Below are 18,392 nucleotides of genomic sequence, written 5' to 3'. Positions count from 1 at the left end.
TAGAAATAATTAGGAAAAAATATATTTATGCTGAACTCAGCACGAATAAAGCTCGTCAAATGCATGATTTAAAATTTGCATGTCGTAACAGAATAATTGGAATTTTTTATAATACGTGGGAACGCATAGCAATAACTGCCGAGAAAAATTTTTGAAAAAAATAGAAAGAATTGCAAAAAAAAGATAAAAAGTCACTTAGATTTAAGATGAAATCGTCACAAATACAGTGCACAAAAAGTGATTATTTAAATTTGCGATCTGAAACTCGCGTCGTAATAAAAATTCGAAATTTTCAAAATCACGTAGAAGAGCGGAAATAACTGTTTAAAAAAAATCATTTATATTTATGATAAATTCGGCTTCAAAAAAGCGCGTTAAACGTACAATTACTAAAGAATCTGTTAAAATTGATTGTGTCAAAACATGATGACTTAAAAGTGCGATTAAAAAAAAATTTTAATTAAATTAAAAATTAAATTTAAAAAAAAAATTTTTTGTGTTTAGAAGCTCTCGCGGGCCGCACTTCAGTAGTTGAAGGGCCGCATTTGGCCCGCGGGCCGCAGGTTGTGCAGCCCTAGCATAAGTAATTTGATTACAAAATTATATTTATAGTTCATTTATCTAACATTAAAATCAAATTGCTAGAAATTAACTAAAGTAAAAACTTAAAATATGAAATAGATTTGAAAAGCATAATTGAACCATACACCTTCAAGACCTATACAATTCTCTGCTTATACAAGCTAATTGAGAAACATGATGTTAAAAAATGCTTTCACAAAAATATGATGGTTAAAAGAATACATTGATAGAAAAAAGGAATAACATGAATAATCATTTAAACTTATGATTAAAATTCAAAGAAATTAGATTAGTAAAATTCAATCAATTTGGAGTTCGATGTTACTGATATACGCTTCAATTACATGATGCCTCAAATCACCTCTTTTCAATCAAAAAATTACAATTGAACTATTGTTAGAAATATTTTCTTTGACTTGCTAACAGATGGTTCCAAATTTAATCGATAATATAAAATACCTCTACAAAGTATGATGTGTTATAATGACTGTGACAATGCGAAGCATCTTACCATATTCAGCTTTTGAAAAAGATAACTGATATGATAGTTTTATAAAGAATTCACAACAGACAATAATATAATCAACCTTAGTCCAAAGTCATAAAGGAATATTAGTTACGTTATTTTCTTAATATTTCACCACATCAAAAGTTGTGTCCCTACATCATTTTGTTCATAACAGGCAACAATGTCTATGTAAAGTACATGTTTAAAAAACTGATAAGAATTTTTTTTTTTATAAGAATATGGTACGTCCTCCAATAACTTTTTTAAACACTAATTACTATCGGTGTTTGATTAAAAGAGTGTCCCCTTTAGGGAGGTGGTTTATTTACAGTATTCATAGGAGACTGACTAGGGTTTTAAAAGCTTTTCACAATGTGAGGTAAACGACCTAGAGAAGTATCATAGAGCAAGGTTTCACTATACAGTATGCTTATAAATCTTAGTATCATTAAAAAACTCCAACTGTTAGAAATTTGTGTTTTTTAAAAATTTAAAACCAGCTGTTATGCATGTAACATATTGTGTTACACCCATTTTTAATTTTTTTTAAATTCTTAAACTAATGAAAGTTACTAAAAATTAGAGTAAGTGCATATGACACAAAGACTTAATTTCAGAAAAAATTATTAAAATACCTTTTTTTTAACTGAGTTATAAACTTTTAAAATATGCTTATATCACATTAAAATCTGTTAACAGTGTATTCATTACAGAAAAAAATGGAAGAGAATTTCTCACCCTTTCTCAAAAACAGGGTGAGATTTCAAAAAGTTAAGTGAGATTTCTAAAAATTATAAAAACACAACTTGGAAAAAAATTATTTCTTTAATTATAATACATTTTTCACATCTTCTAATTGAATATTTTTGCTGCATCATCATATGGAAAATGTTCTATATCTACTTTTTCATCAGCTATTATATTTATTTGGCTGAAAAATATCCATATTAATTTCGACCGTTTCTACTGACATTTGTCCGTTACGGAGTAGAAGATGTCGTCTTAACAAGGTATTTGTCCATCTTACATTCATGCACAAAAAATTTAAACGTCTTACATGAAGAAACCTTACCTACGGTGAACACGTGGTTGCAGAGAAATGTGTTCTGAAAAGGATTCCGTGGTTCGGGGGGTTCTGCTTTTCGCACCGATTCTGAACAATACTGATAAATAGAGAAGATAGATAACAAGGGCCGATGTTCAAAATAATGAAAGATCAGGGAAGAAAAGTGAAACGGATTTTATTCAAAATAGCAAAAGACAAAATTTTTTCCAAAATTTGTGCATTTTGAAATTGATTAATAGAGTGCGCGAACTTCTCGCGTTAATCACTTTTTATTGCGAGAAAAGAATATGCGAGATTCTCGTGCTGTAGTCAAAACACTGGTTAATATGTCATATGGAATAGTCCCATATCATATACTAAAGTAATGATAGAATAACAAAATATTGAAAAACTAACTTACAGCATTTTTTTCAATTACACGATTCAACATTAGAATTCCTTTTGATCCTTGTTCCCAAATCATCAACCAGAAATGACCAATAGTTAATGGCAAAGGTCCCTGAAGGAAATAAACTAATTTAAATCTAAAATTAATGATTATACAAGTTGTTTTAATAAAAACATGTAAGAAACTGTTATAATGTGTACATTATTATTCACAAGGACAGTGAAAGAAATATTTTTACTTAAAATCAACTTAAAACTTAACAATTTGAAGTTAAAAAGTAAGTAATCAAAGATCTTACTTACAAAATTTTACAAATACATATAAAAAATTGTTTGGATTGAAAGAAATATTGAAGAATTTAATTTAAAAATATTAAATAAAGTATACCTAATGTGTAATAATGAGTAAAGGTAAAGGAGTCAGGAACAGAAAACAAGGTAATATAAAATTGTTGATATGCATACTCGGTATCAATGAGTTCAGCACTAGTTTTATTTTGATAGAAAAATACAAATCATCTCTTGAAAATCAAGAACAGGAGCAGACAAAAGAATTTAACTCATTTTACAGTTGCTCTTTTCATATTCTTACATATATATAGATAATTTTTTTTAACATGGGCAATTTTTTTTTCTTTCAAAACAAGAGAAAATGGCACATTGTGTAGAAGGAAAGCATTTTTGAAAGTATAAGGTTAAAATTATCCAACGTATTAAGGATGGTACCAATCAAACTACACAATGTAAAGACATTGTTCTTTCTTATCTAAAGTTTAAAAAAAAAAAAAAAAAAAAAAAAAAAAAAAAAAAAGATGCTGAGGAAGACTTTAAGATGGAGGAAGATGAAAAAGAACAGGAAATTTTTGTGCCATCTAGTCAAGATCAGAAGTGAAATCAGCAGTGAATATACTGAATCTTTTTTTTCCTTCCACGAAAATGTAGATCAGAAAATCCTTAACTCCTTAATGATTGTTGAATGGAAAATTTATGAATTCTACTTAAAATCAAATTGTACTTAATCAAAACTCCCTAATTCTTCAACAGAATGTAAAATTAAAATCTATATTTAGTTAAATAAATATTTTTCCTTTTAATTTTTGATTTATTATTGATTTACTTCATGAAAAATTTATAAACATATTATGCGATATTGCAATCACTATTTATGCACACATGCTAAAAAAATATTATTCAAAGAATTTCGATCGATATAGTGCACCATCATTTATAGTGAACATTTTGTTGAGTCCTTAGACAGTTTGCTATAGTATAGTTTGACTGTACTAAAAAAATTTTATTTTGAGTTTTAAGCAGTATAACCCATTTGGCTATTGAACTTTATATTTAGTCCAACCCAACACCCAACACATTCGAATTTGGATTAAGAACTATTGTTTTTAAAATTACATCCTGCATAAAATAAATGAATAAATATATATTATATTATATATCTATATAATTACATCCTGTTTAATGAAAAATCAAAATTACATGTAATACATGCGTAATTAAGTAAAACATAATTATTTATGTAAAAATGTAATTACATCATGTTTCTAAAATTACATCCTGCATAAAATAAATAAATATATATATATATATATTTAGCATGAGAATTTTCAAAATTATAAGAACAACAAAAATTAACATCAATGATGTATATAATAGAAATTAAGATAAAAATGTTACATATAAATGATAAAAAATTATAAGTTTTGTTATTAACAAGTCATAAGACTAGACCACTGACAATGAATTATATACACAAATGTTTTATTTTGACCAAATATTAGTTAAAATTATTCAAAAGTATAAGACAAATATAAAAAAATATCTATGCCAAAAACAGGCACAGAGTTCAAAATAAAAATCAGATCAAAATACAAAAATTCCACAGTAAATTTATATGATTTAGTCTTTTTTCGACAATTATTGCTACGAATTTTTAAGATTTTAATAACCCAATATTTTTAATTAGATATTACGACATGTAAAATTGGAACCACTCATTTGCTTTTTCTCTTTCTGACATGTCCAAATTGCATGACTTAGTCATAAATCCATATGGTTTGTAGCTGATTTCTTTTTCGGTAGTTATTGCCACAAATTTCACAATGTTTATATCCCATTCTTTAAATATGATTAGGATTTACAAAAGGCAAAAAAGGGAAGATTATGCAACTTATTTTAAATATATAATAATTAAAATTGTAACATAATTATGCAGACCTCAAAAATGTTTTTGCAATTTGTTAATTTTGCATGTTAAGAATAAATATATATATGTGTGTGCGTGTGTAACATAAAAAGCTTCAACTAACCTTTTTATATTATTCCTTTATTTAAATATTTTTCTTAATTTATTATTTCAAACTAAACACTTTCTCAGACTTACTATTCACATGCTGTCTTTTAATCTATTTCTTTAATTACATAAGTTATGCATAATTAACATTGTATTGATTTCCCTTTCACTAACTGTGAGAGACTTTCTTCCTTGACCTATTTAATAGACCAATTATAATTATTAAGATTTCCCTTATTCCTTAAGTTCAAACATTTTACGGATTTATTTTACAAGATTTTCTATAACTTTTATTGAAGAGTGCTAAAATTTTGCATCACTTGGATGATTGTTCTCACTCTAATAATAATTAAATAAATATTGTGCTCACTTTCCCTGCCTGTTTTTATCCTTCTAATTATCCTTCAACTAATCATCTGAGTAAAAAAATTTTACTCAGATAATTATTAGTTATAATGAATTGTGATGAACAAAAATAAAATGAATTTGCAAAAAAATTCATTCTATTTCTGAAATAGAGTCTTGTAAGAATTAATAATTATTTCATAATTTTTTATATAAATGCAGTATAAAAATGTTATATGTTTATTACAGATAGGTAATTAAAATACTAATCTTAGTTTAAAAAATTATTCTAAACAGGCATTATTTTTGGTGCATAAATTACAATCTTGAAATCAAATGTTTGCCCACATAAACATAGAGGATTTTTTTACTTTATCTCAGATTCACCTCTAATACTGTCATGAAACGGATTTCCTGATTATCACTTTAACATCAGAAAAGAGCTTGCTGCATATTTCAAAATAGAAATGTTTAGCATATTTAAATATAACAATTGGATTAGCAATTCGATTATGTATCATTTATGTAATAAAATAACTTGTTGAAATGAAATTTCACAACATAAGACTTTAACAAAGAAACTTACTTGGGTCAAAATATAAGACCTCTCAGCTGATTCCACATTAACCAGACTGGCATTAATATAATCAATTCCATTTCTTTGCAGTCGCACTCTGCTATGATCAACTAAAATTGCAATGAAAGTTGAAAAAAATTTACATTTAAACTAAATAACTTATGGGAATTATAGTATTACAGTAATATATATCACAATAGTTTAATTCAATATATAGTTAATCATATAAAGTTATATAATCCTACAATATGTCATATAGTCTTATATTATGACACTTGAATTTTTATATGAATGGTTTAAGAAATTTTGGGTAGGTAAGGCATATAACAATAATTTTCTGGTGTTAAGGAAGAATTAAAAGAATCATTACTGTTTGTCTACAGTGTTTTCACTACAGCGCGAGAACGCGAGAATCTCGCATATTTTTTTCCTTTCTCGCATTAAAAAATTATTACCGCGAGAAATTCGCGCATTCTATAAATCAATTTCAAAATTCGCGAATTTCTCGCATTTTGGAAAAAGCTTCGAATTACGCCATTTAGAATAAAATCCATTTCACTTTTCTTTCTAGTTTTCTTCTTTCTAGTCGTTATTTTCAACATTTGCCCTGTTATCTAGCTTCCCTATTTACCAGTATTGTTTAGAACCTTTTCGAACAACAGAACACAACCCCTTCGAACCACGGAACCCCTTTCAGAACACATTTCTCTGCAACCACGTGTTTAACGTAGGTAAGGTTTTTTCATGTAAGACGCTCAAATTTTTTATGCACTAAAGTAAGATGGTCAAATACGTAGTTAAGGCAAAATCTTCTATGACGATGCAGCAAAAATATTCAATGCTTTACAAAATAGACGTTAAAAATGTATTATAATAAAATAATTTTTTTTCATGTCTATTGGTATTTTTTTAGTATTTTGAAATCTCACTTAACTTTCTGAAATCTCACCCTGTTTTTGAGAAAGGGTGAGAAATTCTCACCCATTTTTTTTCTATGATGAAAACACTGGTCTACGATAGGTACTCTGACCGCCACAATGTCTGCGGCAGTCTGGTGCTATGGAAACAAGAGGGCATTTTAGGGAGAGTAGCTTCGATGATTGCTTGTATGGGAAGTATACCAGATTGGCTGACTCAGCCACCAGTGGGAGACTTATTTAATCTGATTCAAGAGCTTTAAGATTCGCATGAATATTTCTTTCTTACTTAAAATGATTCTTTCTACTCAATCGGTTGTTATTTTTTAAATACAAAGGAAAAAAAAGTTAACAAATTCTGACATTAAGGATAGTACAGGCTTTTTTAATGTTACTTTTTATTTTACGATATTTATTACGAATGTTCATTGATTGTTAGATGGATTAATTTCTAAACATGCACATTTTTTAAAGCAGTTAATTTCTTTTATAATTTGAATTTTCTGGGAAAAGTGAAGAGCTTAAACTTAACTCCGATTTTAAAAGGAGATAAAACTTTTGCTGAAAATAGAAATGGTTCACGTTATCTGTGCCCGAGAAATATTAAATATCTTCGTTTCTTTTATTTATTTTTTAATTATTTATTTATTTATTTATTTTTTAAACTGAAAGCAAGTTACCGCAACTAGGATGAAATCTAAAACTATCAACGATGATTTTTATCAGCACCCATCAAACCATCTGAAATTATTTAAGTTTTTTTGCTTAAATTACAATTTCTTATTCGTATTTTATTGTAACCTGTATAGTTTTCCTCACTATTTATTAAAAACAGTTTTTATTAGCACATTTATTTTTTTTCTTAATAACCAATTTACTATGCATGATAAATTTATAGATGAGTTATTTATTAATAAAACATTGAGCTGCTTTAAACAATTTTATACAATTTCCATACATATCCTATTTATCAATCATTATTCATAGAAGTAACAATTTCAATTTGTCATTGTATTTGGACAAATAGTATTGATGAAAATCAAAAGAGAGCTGAAACATAAAAAGGAACAATTTATTCAAGTTATTAAATTTAATAATTAATGATTTCCTGAAATTTTGAAAATGTTAGTTACTAATGCTTCTTTTGTGAAAACATGGTAGCTCTTTTAAAACCATTTGAAGGCCAGGAAAAACATCAAAGGGGTTTTTCTTTAAAAGGTTTGAATCAGGGTTGGGTTTTTTATGTCAAAAAGTGGTTTTTGACATGACAATGGTATAATACTGGTTTAAACCGTCAAAAACCCGTCGAAAACGTCAAAAACTGAAGTTTGCCAAGAAAATATATAAACTTCAAAACTACCAACAGTTGCCATGCATTATATGGAAATTTAATTATACTATAGGTAATCAGCAGGTTTTAAAATATTTTTTTATTAAAATTAAGGTAAAATAACAGATTTAAAAATCTCAGAAATTTATATTCAAATGCATGTGCAGAAAAATTTTGCACAAAATTTTTTTAATTATTTATATTTTGAAAAATAAAATTTTTTTTTTGATATTAAAGAAAATTATAAGTTTATTACCATGCATTTTTGACATATAAGGAACATATAACTAATAATTTATATTTATAAGGAACTTACAAGTTATGTTGTATAAATACAAACTTGATACAAGTGTATAAAAAAAAATTTAATGTTAGACCGAATATCTTTATTATCCAGTATGTTAATTTGAATTTAAAAGTAGTTATATTTATGAATAATGATAAATATAATTCATATTGTTTATTATATTTATTTATAATTATTACACTTATCATTTTAAAACAATTTTTATCTTTTAATATTTTTTTCTCCACTTGTATTAAGAATACAAATAATGTATATCTTGAAAGTAAGAAGTAATTATTCAACAGCTGAATATTTAGATATTCAACAAAACTATATAGTATTCAGCAAAATGAAATTCACAAGTATTTGGATAAACTAAATTTTCAGCATAGTAAATGAATAGGCTGAATATACTGTAAATCGACACTAACTATTCTGTGTATTTAACAGAAAGCACTTAAATTTGTATTGTCTTATGTCAACTATGAATTAAAAAAAATTTAAGATTTAAAATTCAGAATTACTGATTTTTCTGAGAAACTAACAACCAATCACAAAAGTCAAACTAAACAGAAGAACATTACAGTAACTGATCCATGAAATATTTAAACAAATTATTATGGAAATTTTTTAATTATCCTAATTAAATACATAATTTTAAAAATTAGAGCATGCATCACACTACGTAATCAAAATGAAAATGATGGAAGTAGAAATTTAATTCAAAATTCAATAGTCTAGTTCATTTGCTCCTCGCAGCATAGGGTAGCACATAAATAGTTTTGAGCATTTTTCCACCACCAAACAAAGTATGTTGAAAGCAGTATGTTATGTATTAATTAAATTTCACATATGAATATAGGTTTTTGACATTTTCAACATTTTTGACAGTGAGGTTTTTGATGTGACGGTTTAAACCGTCAAAAACTGTCGCATGTCAAAAACCTGCCAACCCTGGTTTGAATGTGTGTAAAAATAAATATTCATAATAATAATCAATTTTAATATATTATCTGTCATTCGATAGTTAATATATTATCCGCCAAAGCTCCTTAACTTATTTTTATTTTCTTTACTTACTAATTTGAATTTAAAAATCTTTCAAATGTCTCTTCTATTTCAATACATAAAATAAAAGACTAGCAAATTTTGTTTATTAAATATAAAGAAATTTGGAACTAATATTTTCATATTCAGAGAGAGAAAGAATTAAATTTTAGGTTCAGTAGTTTAAAATTATAATTATTTTTCCTTAAACAATCTCCGTTTTGCTCTGTTTTCAGTTTCTTATTAAAGTATAGTATTGTTTTGTCCAAATTAGTATAGTAGTTTTTTAATTATGACTAATAATTTATTGTATTTTTGCGTCCATTTTTGATTGTTAGGATGTTGATTAACTGTGTAAAATTTAGGTTTCGCAGGTAATTATTAATATGATAGCAGCTATTTGTCATGCTCTTCGAGCTGGTTGATGGAGAGGTAATTTAAGGGCTTTTTCCTTAGCTTAAAACTTCACCTTTTTTAAATTTAAAAGGCATTTCTCAAAATTCAAAAAAGTTAAAAGAGGAAAAATAAAATATAAAATTTCCAACACAAATAAATTTGTTGAATTTTTTTCTCTAAAACAAAAGCTTTTGAAGAAGAGAATAGATTAAAAAAAGGAATCGAACGCTCTAAACGATGTTTCAGGCGCGAATGCTCATTTCTCTTCACTCTAGGGCTAATACAATAGACCGAAGAAAGAAAGTCTCCTTTTCTCCCATCGAAACCAGTCCTAAAGAGGGACCCCGCACCCCTACTTGAAACAATCATACCTCGTAACCATAGTCACTGCCACACCCCCAGACAAATGTCTATCAGAGTACATATCGTAGACAAACAGTAGCAATACTTTAAATTTAAACTAAGAGTATAGATAAAATAAAAGGCACATTTTTAAACTGAAAGGAGTAACACAAAAAAGCATAAAGAATAACAAGTACATGTTGAACATATAGCTGGTTTATTTCTAATACACAAGCATTACTACTAGTGCAAAAAAATAGAAGAAGTAAAATTATAAAATCACTTGCAATTAACACAAGAAATAGTCAAACAAAAATATATAAATAAAAATTTTATAGTAATATTTTGCAATAGTTTATTATTAAAAGTATGGTACTTAATAGTGACCTTAAGTGCTTTTTTTTTCATTGGCAATATCTGAAATAGTAGTAGCAGTAGCAAATAAGTAAATTGGCAACTGTTTTTTTTTTTTTTTTTTTAATGAAATAAAATAAGTGATGTGATTGGGAGAGCAAAAGTGTTTGATGTTGTCTAGAAAACCACTGATCAAATTTTCTAATCAAGTTTGAAGTAATGCACATCATGTACAGAGCACAAAATAAAAAAATCCGACTACCCAGAATAACTTTTGATCTAATAATCGGATCTACACGTTCTAGGACTCAAAGTTTAAGATTTCAGAGGGTGTCCTCAAATATGCTAATTACTTAGTGCAGATATTTTAAATGACGAAATCAGGCACAAAATCGCACTTTCACTGAATAAACATACCCTTTTTTTAAATGGATTCAAATTTCTGACCCCCAAAATATTGGGGGTAGCCAGAATATGGGAAATATGGTCCCTATAGTTTGGTCAGAAGAGTGGTCTAATGTTAGAACCTTTTAATGCAAATTTTCAAAAATACAAATTTTTCCTAATTCGATTTCTCTGGAACTATTCCACCAATTTTGCATTCTGTCATTTAAATAACAATCTTAAAAATTATGTTCTATACCTTACAAATCAAAATTTTTTTGACTATTGCTGAAAAAATAATAAATATTTATTAAAAACTATTTCTTGCATGGATAAATGAATTTCATAATTGTGAGAAAAGCTTTATTCAATTTGTTTAAAAAGTTTTCGAGATACAGCAAAATACACAAAAAATAAAACTAACATTAAGAGATCCAAACTTTAGAATAGGGGTGCTCAACCTGCGGCCCGCGGGCCAAATGCGGCCCGCCAACCCACGATGTGCGGCCCGCGGCCGCAATCTGAACAAAATGAAAAAAAAATGAAATATTTGTTTTTGAAAAATAATAAAAAAAATTCGGTAATTTAAATTTACACTTTTAAGTTTTTGACGCACCCAATCTCAATCAATGTAGTTTTTTGATGGTTAACGCTACGGATTTCAGCATAGTTTTAAAAATCTCAATATTTTTAATACATCATTATTACGATTTACGAACTTTAATTACTACTTTTGACGCTTTTCGTATGTGCCGATTCCAATGACTTTTCGGTAGTTATTGCTACCCATTTTCAAGTAGTTTCTGAAATAGCGATTTTTGAAAGTTATGAAACGCTTTATTTGTGCAAACTTCATGGAAAATCTAAATGACTTTAGATCCTTTCTTCAACAGTTGTTGCTGCACATTTCCGCCCGGTTTTTAAAACTTCGATATTTTAGCACGATATTATTACGAATCGCGAGTAAAGAATCGCTCATTTATATAACCATTTTTTGACATGGCTTATTTGTAACGATTTTATCGCAAATCAAATTATTTTTCAATCTTTATTTTAGAAATTATTGCTACACATTTCTACAAGGTTTTAAAAGTACCGATATTTTTTATACGCTATTGCGTCATTTTAATTTCAAATCCCTCCTTTAAATTTCATAAAATTTTGATGGACTTTATTTACTCCAATTTCATCTGAAATATAAAAGTATTTTGGTTAGTAGTTATTACATTTTCCCCATGATTTAAAAAGATTATGATATTTTTAATACTATGGTTTGACAGCAAGCGAGTTTTGAATCGTGCATTAAAATAATTATTTTTTACGTGCTCTGTTTTGTGCCGATTTTATCATTTGCGTTGTACCGATTTTAACACGCATTTTTTAAGAAGTTTTTCGAACGTGTTTTTTCTTCTTTCCCGTTATTGCTGCATTTTTATTTGTGATTTAGAATATACCTGATATTTTCACACAATATTACAACTCGTGAAATTCGATTCAGTTTAAATTTTTTTTCGTAACTTAAAAAGTAATTACGTATCTAAGCCAAATCAACACCTTCCCAGGAAGAAAAAAAACGAGATGTGTTCAGATTAAACGCGGTCCGTTTTGCAAAAAAAAAAATAATTCAAAACACGGCATAATTCTTTAGTCCCATGAACATGTGCAAGTTTAACAACACACATCGAACCTATTCTTTTTATTGTCACATGTAATTTAAAAGTCATACATCGTAATTTGTATTTACGCTATCTGAAAATTGCGCATCGCATTTCGTATTAACAGTAACGAGATTTAAAAATAATCCATCGCGTTTCGTATTTATGGGATTTAAAATCACATATCGCGATTCGTATATATCATCCGTTGCTACTTTTCTCGCAATTCATATGCACGCGTTTTCAAATCATATATCGCGATTCATATTCATGCATTTTAAAAATCAAGTGCTGTGAGTAGTCCTTTCGCAATTTAAAAGCCACACGATTCGTATTCACGCGATTTGAAAAACAAGCATCGAGTTTTTTATTTACGCAACTTAAAAATCATACATGGCAATTCGTATTCAAGCAATTAAAAAATAACACATAGCAATTCGTATTCAAGCAATTAAAAAATAACGCATCGCTATATGTATATCTTCTATTTAAAAACCCAGAAAGGAAGAACACCATCTAGGACAAATTCCAAAACTGATTATGTTATTTGCTCTAAATTTAATACTACCCACAACAACAGCTTCTGTCGAAAGACTGTTTTCCAGAATGAATTTGGCCTGTTCAAAATTACAGAGTAGTCTTTATATACAATCATTACACTTTCATTTAATGGCTCAAAAAATGTCACATGATCAAGTAGATAAAATTATCACAATATTCAAAAATTTTGCAAATTACAGTATAACCATTAAGAAATTTTTTAAACCATTTTCCACCTTCTTGGAGCATTTTATATCATTTATGATTATATGCTGGGAAATGATTTGTATATCATTAAATTTTAACTGTATAAAAAATTTAATCGAGATAAGTTTCGTAAAGTAATGTAAATTTTATTGATTGTTAATTGATTGTGTATTAATTGTAAATAGTAAACGTCATGTTAAAAATATATTCGTCATAAAAAGTTGTAAACAAGTATCTTAATAGTTTTTTATTATTAAGGAATATAGTTCCTTAAAATTTAATGTGTTTTCTTTCTTTTTCTTCCCTCTCTCAGCCTCTTATTATTAATTTAAAATAAAAATGTCTGAAAGTTAAAGTACATTCCCTAATAAATGCTAAATCTTATTTTCCACTGAAGGGGTTTTGTTTTAATCATTTTTAACCCTATAAACTTTCTTTAAATCAAAGTATTTAACTTGAATTTGTATTAATAACTAGAATATTTATTTATTTGAAATTTAATTCTATGAAAAAAAAATTTCAATTTTTCCATAGTTTTTTAATTATTTCAATTTATCTAAATTTTTTCTGATAAATTGATTCTGATTTTCGAACTCTGTTTTCCTTCTTTAGTAATCAGTTTTGCATTTTCTAATTTTAAACGTTTTAAAGTATTGTATTTTCTGCAAAGAGATTACAAGGTTAACCGACAAAAAGAATTTAGTGTTATATAAACAATGATGTTTATATAACAATCACCGCCAACAATTGCTTTCAATATGTCGGTCTAAACACTTTGGCATGCGGCCCTTCATTGGTCAATCTGCTGTGCATGTGGCCCTTCACTGAAAAAGGTTGTGCATCCCTACTTTAGAATATTCTCCTAACCAAACTATGGGGACCATAATTCCCAGATAGCGGCTACCACCATTTTGGGAGTCAGAAATCAGAAACCATCGAGAAAAAAAAGGTATGTTTGGTCACCGAAAGTAAGTTTTTGAGTCTGATTTCGTAACTTAAAATATCGTTGGCATTAACTAATTAGCATATTCTCAAAGCATTAAGACTAAGTCCTAGAACATGAAGAATTTTTTCTTTTTTTGCACACTGCACATTGTTTAATAAAAGCGTTTTATTTTAATTTGATTGCAAATTGTGTTGTTCATTGCGGAATTAATAAAATTTAGAAATTGCTTGTATGTAAAAAGATTAAATGGCTGCAAAAATGATGAATTGTACTAAGAAGATTTGATTATTGATGTTTTTAAATGTTATTCTATCGGAGTGTTTTTAGGGTTAATTTCTCGTATCAAGTGCAAAAAAAAAAAAAAGAAAACCCGTCTTCATTCATGAAAGAGAAAGTTCAACTTATTCTTTACTTAAATTTTTTTTTTTGCTGTCATACTAAACATTCGTTTTAAATGTCATTTAACGAATGACAAAGCATTACTGCAGAAAATCAATGCAAATTGTTATTTATTACTTTTTTAATTAAGTAACTCACGTTTTGACCTTTGCTTACCTTAAAGACCTATTATATGAAAATTTCTGTTTCCGAGGCTTGCCCAAAGCCTGGACACTGAACTTTTTCCTATACTTATATATGGGTAGCTGTTAATGCATTCAACACAATATTACAATCCCTGTGATCCAAACGAAATTACACGATATGACGTGAGTGCACTATATTGTTATTACATAAAATTAGTGCAAATATTTACTTATACAGTACAGAACCCGTTATCCGGAAATCAGAAAACCGGAACGAAATTCGAAAAATTTTCCCGCCATTTCTTTAACAAAAAAGTTTTTTTCCTCATAAGATTTTGGGATTTTTCTTTCTTTTTTGAAAGATGTTTACCTTACCATCATTTTGGAAATAATCATTAGTGTATTACCTCATTGTTTTTTCTTCTTTTTAAGATTATTTCCAAATATTTTTTTTTTAGTTGGGTTTAACAATAAAAAAACGGTTTTTTGTAGCAATTCAGAAAACCGGAAAAATCAGTTATCCGGAATAGCGATGATCCCGATCGTTCCGGATAATCGGCTCCCTACTGTATTTCATAAATATTGGACTTATTTTGGCAAAAACATGCTACACTTTAAACAGAAGTATCTTTTAATATAGTAAATTAAAGTTTAAAAATCCATTCAAATTTTCTTAAATGACATACTTCAAGATTGTGTATAAACTTTAGCCAAACTTAATACTTTTTTTCTAGATTTTGTTTCATGAGAACAATGTCACAAAATTAGAGCATTTTCTTCTACCTTTAGAATTACATCCTTTTTTTTAATTATCGTAAACAAACTGCTATTCAGGATCTTGGATAATTTAGTAATTTGTGATTGATATTATTCGTTCATCCACCTACTTTCAAGATTTTAATTTCTGCTCTAAGCACATAGCGTTACACTGGTTATGAGAAGTAATTTTAGTAAAATAACATACATTAAGAGAACTGGGCGAAACAAAAATCAAGAATAATGTGAATACTACCACATGTTTTAACCCTAAATAAAACTCTTCATGTGACATTTCACAAAAAGAGCAAATACAATTTTCAAACAAGATAAAAATATGATTGTTGAATATATTGAACTCTTTGAAAAGAAATTTAGAAACGTTATGATATACTGAAAATTCTGATTTCTAAATGATGGGGCAATATCCACTTCAAATTCTCAATTACAGTAAGTAATCAATGTATTACAATTTTCTAGCCCATAGATTTTGCACAGGACCTCTTTTTTGATTTTCTTTATTTTGCTTCTTTATTTTTGGATTTGATTTTCTTTAATACAGCATGCAAATTAATGCATCTTGCTTCAAATTTAGAATTAATTTAGGTAATTTTTTCTTGTCACGTATAGAAAATAAAATTTTGGCATTCTAAATTTTGGAAGTATCAGGATTTTTGTGATAAGTGGATTTCCGGATAATACTGTGCATAATAAAGCATCTTGTAAAATTATTATGAAAGTACATCATTATTTTTACATACAAATTACTATACTTTGTATTTTGTCCCGTAATATTTTTTTAAAAAAAGGACAAGAAAAATATGTTTTATAACTAAAATTATTTTATAAGAATTAAATATTGTAGAATATATCTTACAAAAAATCAATTCTAAAAGTCTTTAATACACAATTTTAATAAACAATTCCTGAAATTACTTACATGGATTTACATCCCGATACCTGTTCAAGTTCTTATTTTCCATTTTTTTGGCATCTTTGATGATATAGGTAAAGTTATTCGATTCATTTCGAATTTCCTTAAAAAGTAATATTAACAGTACACCATTATTAAAGATAACATAAAAAAATTCTATATATTCAATAACAGAATTAATAAACAATTTGATAAAGTGAGGAATAATATAAAAACTTTAGTTTTTTTAATAACAATTATGGATAACTAAGAAAATTTATTATCAGTCAATAAACCCTACTTATGTAGATGGACATTAACATGAACATTTCAGAAAATAATATTGTTATGGATTATGGTAGCTATTATCGTTTTCGATTAGACTAAAACTACATATTGCAACAGAAGCAGTTTGAGAATATTTTCTTATCGATACCTATTCACACCAACTACAATTCTGAGGTTGACAAAGTGATCTTAAACTAGCAAAGATTTAAAAATAATATTAGAGATTTACCTAAGGGTGGCTACGAGTTATTACCTGGGGAGATTTCCCTATTGTAATCTGTGCCAGAATTATCGCCAAGTCATGTCAACTTCCGGGCGGTGGTTCACGAGAAACTAAAAAAAACACATCACAGAGAGGGACCAACTCGAAAGATATAACTTGCAGCCAACCCCCGGGCAAACATCTACATGCTTTTTTTTTTAAATTTGTAAGTTTAAAAATTTGTTTGGCACCTTGGTGATTGCAATTGGTGCAACAGATCACAATACAGAAATATCCACATAAGATAATTATAAACTGTAGCAAAAATATCAACAAGAATTTTACATATTTATAGTAAATTAACAAAAAAAAACTATAAATAATTATCTTGCAAAAGCATGCAAGCATCTATGATACAATAGTAAAAAAAAATTCTTTCACTGAACACATTCTTTATTTTCCTTTTTATACATTTCAATATTAGTCAACTTATAAAATGCATGTAAAGAACTTGTAAAAAACTGCTTTTTATTTATATCAAATAAACACGAATTCTAAAATTACCGATTATGGTATAATATTCTTCATTCAAATGAATATTAGGATATTTGATTTGTCGGTACATCTAGAGATTCGTTTTGCTTATGGCCAAGTATTATGTATTTTTAATTCTGTTTTCGGTGCCTCCTTAGACTCAACATAGAAAATCTTAATAAAAAACATAACACAAAGATATGTTTCAGATTTACAAATGCGACAATTTTTTAAGATAAATAAAAATTAACTTACAATACCTTTAAATTAAGATATAAGTAAATACAAAAATATCCGTGTAAGAATAAAAGCTTAATATTATTTTAACAACAAATGACAAACCTGAAAAATACTATTCCAGGCATTTCTCCTATCTATGTCCAAAAATTCTACCTCCATTAGGGGAGTAACTAAAGAAAATTTTAAATTTCTTACAACAGGGCCATAGAAATATAAGAGTTGGTTGTACTAATTTAACATACAAAAACTTAAGTGTAAACAACCATCATTCAAAAACCAAAAGGGAAGTCAAATAATGTAACATTGAGTTGTAGATCATAAATCTTCATTCATATAAATCCTTCAAAAACTTACTGCAGGTTACGACATACTATAGCCTCAGAAAATTCACACTGCTAATGCGAAACTGCAAATGCGTTACATTGTATGAATTTCTCCTTAATTTTGTGGACCCGAAGTGGAGTGATCGTAAAGACATCGTTCCCAGTAAATCACCGAAGTCAAGCATCACTGGCTGCTGTCAGTAAGCGAATATTAGCATTTTGTGTCCAATTCACAGGAAAGGAGATCCTAGGACCTGTGTCAACTATCGTGGCATTAGTCTTCTTTGTATAACTTATAAAATTCTATCTAGAATTTGTCCCGTAGTGGACTGATCACTAAAAAACGGTTCCCAGAAGATCACCGAAGTCAAGCATCACTGGCTGCGGTCAGTGTGCGGGTGGGAGACCACTTGGATCAGTCTGTGTAGGGACCGAGGG

At 27.8% G+C, this 18,392-nt stretch overlaps 1 protein-coding gene across 1 annotated transcript in view; it reads right to left on the bottom strand.

Annotated features, from left to right (window-relative positions):
* Positions 1-17,965, bottom strand: part of LOC107453316 (tyrosine-protein phosphatase non-receptor type 1) — a 34,357-nt gene extending 16,392 nt beyond the window's left edge. Inside the window, exons 1-4 of the mRNA XM_016070096.3 lie at positions 17,734-17,965; positions 16,395-16,491; positions 5,780-5,880; positions 2,557-2,655 (exon numbers count right to left, since the gene is read on the bottom strand). Coding sequence (XP_015925582.1) covers positions 2,557-2,655; positions 5,780-5,880; positions 16,395-16,491; positions 17,734-17,790 — 354 coding nt within the window. The 5' untranslated portion in view covers positions 17,791-17,965. The remainder of the gene's footprint in view (positions 1-2,556; positions 2,656-5,779; positions 5,881-16,394; positions 16,492-17,733) is intronic.
* Between the last annotated feature and the right edge of the window lie 427 nt (positions 17,966-18,392).

This window comes from Parasteatoda tepidariorum, chromosome 11 (genome assembly GCF_982258835.1).
Source record: "Parasteatoda tepidariorum strain Cologne lab strain chromosome 11, Ptep-v5.0, whole genome shotgun sequence".
NCBI classification, from domain to species: domain Eukaryota; kingdom Metazoa; phylum Arthropoda; class Arachnida; order Araneae; family Theridiidae; genus Parasteatoda; species Parasteatoda tepidariorum.
Note: the sequence above shows the minus strand (reverse complement) of the source record. Positions and strands in the feature narration are given on the sequence as shown.